This window comes from Leptinotarsa decemlineata, unplaced genomic scaffold, assembly GCF_025532065.1.
Source record: "Leptinotarsa decemlineata unplaced genomic scaffold, Ldec_3_MD MMD2_tig00000010_RagTag_RagTag, whole genome shotgun sequence".
In the NCBI taxonomy this organism is placed as follows: Eukaryota; Metazoa; Arthropoda; class Insecta; order Coleoptera; family Chrysomelidae; genus Leptinotarsa; species Leptinotarsa decemlineata.
The window spans coordinates 9,283,383-9,290,642 of record NW_027412538.1 but is presented as its reverse complement, the minus strand read 5'-3'; the positions used below and the strand labels follow the sequence as shown (position 1 = coordinate 9,290,642).

Below are 7,260 nucleotides of genomic sequence, written 5' to 3'. Positions count from 1 at the left end.
CACATTGATACGATACATTGGTTACAATGATCCTAATTTATTTTGAACAAATTCAAGAAACCCACAAAGGAAATCCTGTGCGTGGGTTTACTTTTATTCTATTCTATTCACTTCATTCCATGACAAAAAGTGGACATCAAACCATCAAACTTCAAAATTTCGTGGCTAATTGAAATCAATCAACTCAATTTCTTCGGACACTTTATTCACAAATATTTTTATTTACAATGTCAAAAGTAAAAACAAATCAGTGTGCAGACACACTAACTTGCCATACTCTGATGGTATTATCAGAGTAACCTGCAAACAAAGTTTGTCCATCTGTCGACCATGCCAAAGACAAACACTGAGGAGGTTCAGCCTTACTGTTCTGCGAAACAACTTCCGGCCTGAGTTCCTCAACCATTTCCTTGCTTTCCAAATCCCATATCCTGATGGAGGGGCCGAAAGCTGCACAAAGCCAGTACCTGGAAGAAACATTCCAAATGTCAAGCAACGGACAAACACATTCAAACAGATTCAATATATCAAATGAAAGAATCAGTCCCATATCCGCTAACCTCTCATAAATTTTTCAAGGGGTTAAAAAGTTTTGCATCACGTAGAGTACTTTCACTGTATCTCTTCATCAATATGAAATATTTATTAAAATGTATATTTACCTATTAGGTGAGAAGCACAGTGCAGTAATGATGTCATTGTGATCCAAGGTGTGTAAATGCTTGCCGTCATTCAAATCCCAGAGCATGGCTTTGCAGTCTTTGCCGCCACTGGCGCACAGACTACCGTCTGGGGAAACGGTAACAGTGTTCAAATAGCCAGTGTGTCCAGAATGATTGATCTTCAGTCGGCAATTGGTCAAGTTCCACACCTTCACCATACGATCCCAACCAGCAGAAACGATGATGGGGTTGGCGTGGTTGGGTGAAAATCTAACACAAGATACCTGAAGAACAGAAAAATATTTGTATCAAGAGTGCATTTTGTTTTATTTTTTATTTATGGTCAATAAGACTAGGATTCCTGCCAGTTTACCTTTTTATATTTGACTGTGACAGAGTGCCAATTTATACTTGTGCGTTCATGAACTGAGGACTGACATTATAGCGTAGTTTCAGATAGTCCACAAAAGCGTAGTTTCAGATAGTCCACAAAAGCGTAGTTTCAGATAGTTCACAAAAGCGTAGTTTCAGATAGTCCACAAAAGCGTAGTTTCAGACAGTCCATAAAAGCGTAGTTTCAGATAGTCCACAAAAGAAGGATTGTTAAACCAAGTATGTTTGTATGTTCCGTATCGCTCAAAGTTTGTGAATACAGGTACAAAGTATACAGTTCTACAACCGCGTATTTTTTTAAAAGGAAAACGAACCATATTGGTACGTAAAAGTAGTATATTTCTTGAGTCAATGAAAGACGGAGCTCATGATTTATTATTATTGTTTCATCGGTTCGTGGTACATTTGAATTCAGCTATTTGTTTGTTTGAGAACAATTTTCGGAAGATCTTTCCATATTTCCTTCATTTTCCTACTTTACCTTCCTATTTTCCCTAATTGCCAACATATTGGGTGAAAGGAAGCAACTAGCAACATTTTTTGGAGTAAGTTATGAATTTTTTTCTACTGAATTAGGCAATATTTGCAACACTGTAGTTGAGTAGTTTCAATACAATTGCTGCTGAAGTTGACAAAAATTTCATTTCAAATGTTGAAAGCACAAATTTGCAACAATAATTTGCCAATTTTACTTAATGTTGGCCGTCGTCTTCATACGAAGTTGAAATGAATCTGTTATTATGAACTGGCTACCACTTTATCTTTGCCATGTAAGTTGTTTTTGCGAGTTTTAATTATTTGTATTATTTTGATATATTGTGGTTATTGTGATTGACAGTATTTATATTTAGAGTCGTAGATGATATTAGCATAAATTTAAAAGTTTTATTCACCAAATCTAATAATGACAATACTCCTTTGACTAGATCATTACTTTTTCAAATTAAGGATATTCTTTATTTTTATATCAAGAATGTTCAGTTTTGTTATATATTAAACTTTATAATTTTTTTAATAAAATATGATATATGTGTGTGAAATACAATTGACCGCTATGTGGAACAATGGTTCAAGAGTGACCATCAGTGGGCTTGTTTCATGATTTTTGGTAGTAATTTCAAATTGAAAAATTGTGTACTTTGTTTCAGCTCTCTAAATAGCGTTGTTTTCCCGTAATTAATTATTAAAAATTGGATTTTCTATGCTCGTGACGTCACGGGCCTAGTACCGCTTCTTATTCGATTGACCAATAGGAACAATATAAATAATGAACATTGCCAAATTGTAAAATTTACGGAGCGTATAAACAGTTTCTGATTCATTCGTGATTCAAAGTAAAATCACACTCACTTCGGACTACTAAATCTAAGAAGTGTAAGAAATGCATTGGAAGGGAGAATTAGTGTACACATGGGATCCAAATAACACAAAACACAATAAAAACGTTATTTTTGAAATATATCCGGAAGTAGACTCTTTCATGTTGATATCACTGAAATTTCAATAATGGAAGTGTATATTAACCCGTTAGCGTTCAAATTCATGAAAAAATTCTCCACATGACATAAAATGTACTCTAAAACCATGATTCGGAGGCTCATGAACTCTAATGAAATAAATCAATTATGCATTCATGCCACCCACCAAAAATAAGAAATTCAACGTTATATATTAGCCATATTGCCACCCAGTCAGCTATCTCTCTTGAATGTATGAGACAATGTACTCTTTCTAATGTTTCATAACTTCGTATTTTTGTTGAAATAACTGGCACTTGGCAACACCGCTGTAGACACGATCAATTTTATTCTTCAACAGACACGGGGCCAATTCAAACTCTTGCTTCTCAAATTTTTCTTTTTTCTGCAAATATAAAGAGGTATTGGGACCGATTAGGCTTGATAAGTATAATATACCTCTAACTCGATCAGTCTATAAGCAAACCAGTGTTATTTTCAATAGAAATAGAAATAGTTTTATTCATCACTAAAATTTTCACACATACATAATTACAAGACTAAATACGTGAGAAAACTTATTGGACTAGTCAAAAGTAAAACGCTGAAAGCAAAACAAAAATGTTTGATCTTGAACAAACTTAAAAGAGAAGACTACATGTATAAAATAAACCAAGTCATTTATCTAAGCACTAAAAGCAAGAAATTCATCCATACTATAGAAGCAGTTATCCAACAAGGAATCAAATAGTTCATTCCTCATTACAGTTCTACTTTTATTGATCCCTATAAAAGTTGTTATTTTATTGAAACATTTAATACCCAAGTATTTTGGGGAATTTTGACTCACACTCAAGCGAGAGTAGGGGTGGTATAAAGTATGTTCACCCCGAGTAGCGTAATTATGTATATCAGAGTTTTTTGGATATAGGTGTTTATTATCATAGATAAATAACACTAGCTGTAATATGTATAAGCACGGCAATGGTAGGATGTTGAATTTTTTAAACAGTGGTTTACAAGAGTCCAGTGGACGAGACTTGTCCATACAGCGAATGACTCTTTTCTGAACCTTAAAAATGCGGTCAGTATATGCAGAGTTACCCCAGAAGATCAATCCATACTGTATTCTTGATTGTACCAGTCCATGATAAATGAGTTTTATAACTTCTGTAGAGACAGTGTCTCGCAGATTCCGAATTGCATAGTTTGCACTGCCAACCTTTACACATAAACTGTCGATAGGTGCCTCCCATGTTAGCTTTTGATCCAGGATTATTCCTAAAAATCTAGCTACCTGGCAGTATTCCAGAGTTTCACCACACATATTGATGTTGTTCAATAGATCTGGATTCGAAGTATCGTTCTTAGGTAAAAAATTGATAAACATAGTTTTCTTTATATTGCAGACAAGGTCATTGTCGCTACAGTATTTACTGAATTCATCACGTGCATAATTACCCAAGTTTACCAGACTTCCCAAGGGTCTAAGAGTATATTTGTGTCATCAGCATAAAGTATCATTCTATTTGGTGTGGTACAGGTATCGTAGATGTCATTTGAAAATATTATAAAAAGAAATGGTCCCAATATAGACCCCTGGGGCACTCCTAACTCAGCACTCTTACAGTCAGATTTGCTATTATTTATTACTGTCACTTGAGAACGATTTGTCAAATGTGATACTATCCAATCATGTGGTATACCACGAATTCCTATGCAGTATAATTTACGAAAAAGTAAGTTGTGGTTAACCATATCAAATGCACGAGTTAAATCATAGAATATACCTAGCATTCTTCTTGTTATTAAGCTGTTCATAGATAAAATCCAGAGCTTGTTCAATAGCCGTTGAAGTTGATTTAGCTTTCCTGAATCCGTTTTGGTTATTGGAGATGATTTTGTAATGTTCAAGGTAGGAGATCAGCCGGACAGAGTAGGCAGCTTCAAACGCTTTGGAAATTTGACTCTGAACACATGAAACAAGCCCATTTTCACTGCACATCGTCAAATTCATGCCAAGACTCGCACGTTAAAGGTCACTACCTCGTTAATCTTTAGCTCGCCCAAGTTTAATTTTCTTAGGGTTACAGTTTGTTAGGTGACAACAACTGGTTCAAGGTAAAAACAGGTTTTGAACACACTTTTCAGAACAGATTTCATCTATTGCAAATATTACCATTTCAATAATTCTATATATCCGTGCGCATTTCAAACAGTATTTTGATTACAATTTGAACGACTGAGGAAAATGAATCCTTGAGAAAAATTCTTGTACCGTTAAAAAATGTTTCAATTCAGATTGAAGAACAAGATCAAGTATAAATTTTGCTCACACCCATGAATTGACTTTCATCTCCTTCCTGGCAACAACCAATCAAGTCACAGATAAACCAAACTGGTGCTTTTTAGGAAGGATTCAACAAAGATAGCTATTTTAAAAAAAAGCCTTACCCAATCAGAATGTCCATCGTCTTGAATCGTGTACTTGCATTCTGCCAAGGTGTTCCACAACTTGATAGTCTTGTCTCGAGAACCAGAAACTATCTGGCGATTGTCAACAGAGAATGCGACACTCAATACATCCTAGAGCAATACATTTAAATTAGAAAATTATTGAGTTCAAGTGAAATGAAAATTGATTCAAGTTTTAGTATGCAAATTGTTTTGAACATCCTGAAAATATCTTTCATCTGATAGGTTCCAAAAACACAACCATAAGAAACAACCAAACATAATCAACAATTATGTTAAAATGCATATACACTGGTGTAGCGACATATACACTGGTGTAGCGACTTATACATATAACAACTATCATTAAAAGAAGATACCAAATATGATTTACTTGATTTCATTTAAACTTGAAGCTGATTTGAAAATTGAATGGTTTCAAGAGAGTTTGATTTTTTTGGAAAGAAGTTTTCGTCTTTCTACTTTTTCATTGTTCAACAAAAATTGTGGAAAACCTCTAAAAGAAGAAAGAAATTACAATTATAACTTTATATGTATTAGAGCTTTCATAAAAGTTTCCTTATAATAAAAACTAGAAGAAAAACTGTGTATCTTCGACAGTAACACTGAATTACATGAAAGGAAAAACGATTTTCCCATTCAGTTAATAATATAAATATTCATTATGGAATTGAAAGAGATTTCATTCATATGAACGCTATACGTGATATAAAATATTAACTACATACAACACTATCATCCCCAATGGTGCATTTCAAAGTTTCAGGGCAAACACTGGTATTCATCAGCACTCTTATGTTCAACATTACCACTTTATGCCACTGAAAGATACCAAATATGCTAGTTACAATGACAGTATACATACACAATGAAAGAACCGAGTCCTTTGATACATTTTTTTCCAAAAACTTCAAAGTACACCATTGACAATGATTGTTTCTGACATTTCATATCAATGTCCTTTTGTATATTACATTGTGTAGCGTTACTATGAATGATGTTTCAATTCAATAACAATTGTTATAAGTACAAACTGGATGGGTAGAAAGGGATTTTTGTGTAATTAAATGCAAGTAGTTTGGAAAAACTTTTTTTGTTCATGTTTTTTGAATGTTTACGTGAAAATAGTCTACGAAATGACTTTCGATAACTAGAATGAATGAAAAAATTGATTACCAGAAATTTCTGAACAACTATTACTATGATTTTCTCAAACAAAAGTGCATTTTCCTCACTGTAGAGATATCTTAAATAATAACGACTTAACTATACGGTTATGCTTCAAAAAATGTAAGAACAACCATAATCTCACTCTCCTCACTGGTTACAAAAATGTTCGCTTGATAAGCATTGAATTTGGCAAAATTTGAGAAATCTGATACTGTTCAAAGACTATCAGATAATTTTGAATCAAGGTAGAATGTGAACAGTATGAAATAAAAACATGGTCTGGTGATACTTACTTATTTCAAATGTCGATACATTTTCAGACGTAGTTCGCGATCAGGATTATCAATAAAAAAAAATCTTCTAGCTGTCATAATGGAAAAATATTAAATTCTGTTGAACTTATGCTTGTGATCTTTCTGAAAACAGGAACTGAATAAATGTAAAATTTATACTAGACTCAAATAATAAAAATTCATATCAATGATCAATCAATCAATCAGATCCTGTTTTAGAAATCACCACTGCCCTCTCAAATTAATCGCATCCAACCTTAGTATGATCTTCAAATCGTCTAGTAGTTTTGCCAGCAGCCAAGTCCCAGAGACGGAGAGTCTTATCCCAAGATCCAGAAAGGGCATAGTTTCCATCACTGGAAAGTACAACATCAGATATGAAATGAGAATGTCCATAGAGACGTTTCTGTGGCACTCCATATTGGGTTTCTTCACGTGTTAACTTCCAAACAATAAGAGTTTTGTCTGAAATATTAAAAATAATACCTGCAGTTTTTGCTAGAAAATTTAAAATGTAAAAAAATACATGAAAAATAAACAACAGATGAAGGATTGATGAAATTAATTTGGAATAAAGTTCCACATGTATTGAAGATAATAACATTTATGTAAACATTTTTACCTCGAGAAGACGACAAAATCATATCAGGATATTTAGGATTTGTGGCAATTTGGGTTACCCATCCATTGTGGCCCAAAAGGGTCCCCTTTAATTGAAGAGTCTCGCTCATTTTGATTAATGGTTAAGATCACAACGTAACAGCACGTTCTCTACGACACCCAACAGCAAAAGAAACACTTAAAATAATT

General features: G+C 33.6%; 1 protein-coding gene across 2 annotated transcripts; it reads right to left on the bottom strand.

Moving 5' to 3' along the window:
- Positions 1-184: 184 nt before the first annotated feature.
- On the bottom strand, positions 185-7,260 carry LOC111516932 (small ribosomal subunit protein RACK1). Of its 2 annotated transcripts, XM_074171388.1 has the most exons (5): positions 7,073-7,259; positions 6,707-6,915; positions 4,967-5,098; positions 663-946; positions 185-467 (listed from the first exon to the last, which is right to left on the bottom strand). In XM_074171388.1, the coding sequence occupies exons 1-5, from the start codon at positions 7,179-7,181 to the stop codon at positions 248-250; spliced, it is 954 nt and encodes a 317-aa protein (XP_074027489.1). In that variant the 5' UTR covers positions 7,182-7,259; the 3' UTR covers positions 185-247. The 2 variants fall into 2 exon arrangements, with proteins under 2 accessions (XP_074027489.1, XP_074027490.1); XM_074171389.1 differs by lacking the exons at positions 185-467; positions 663-946 and adding an exon at positions 6,451-6,521 and having other exon boundaries at positions 4,963-5,098; positions 7,073-7,260.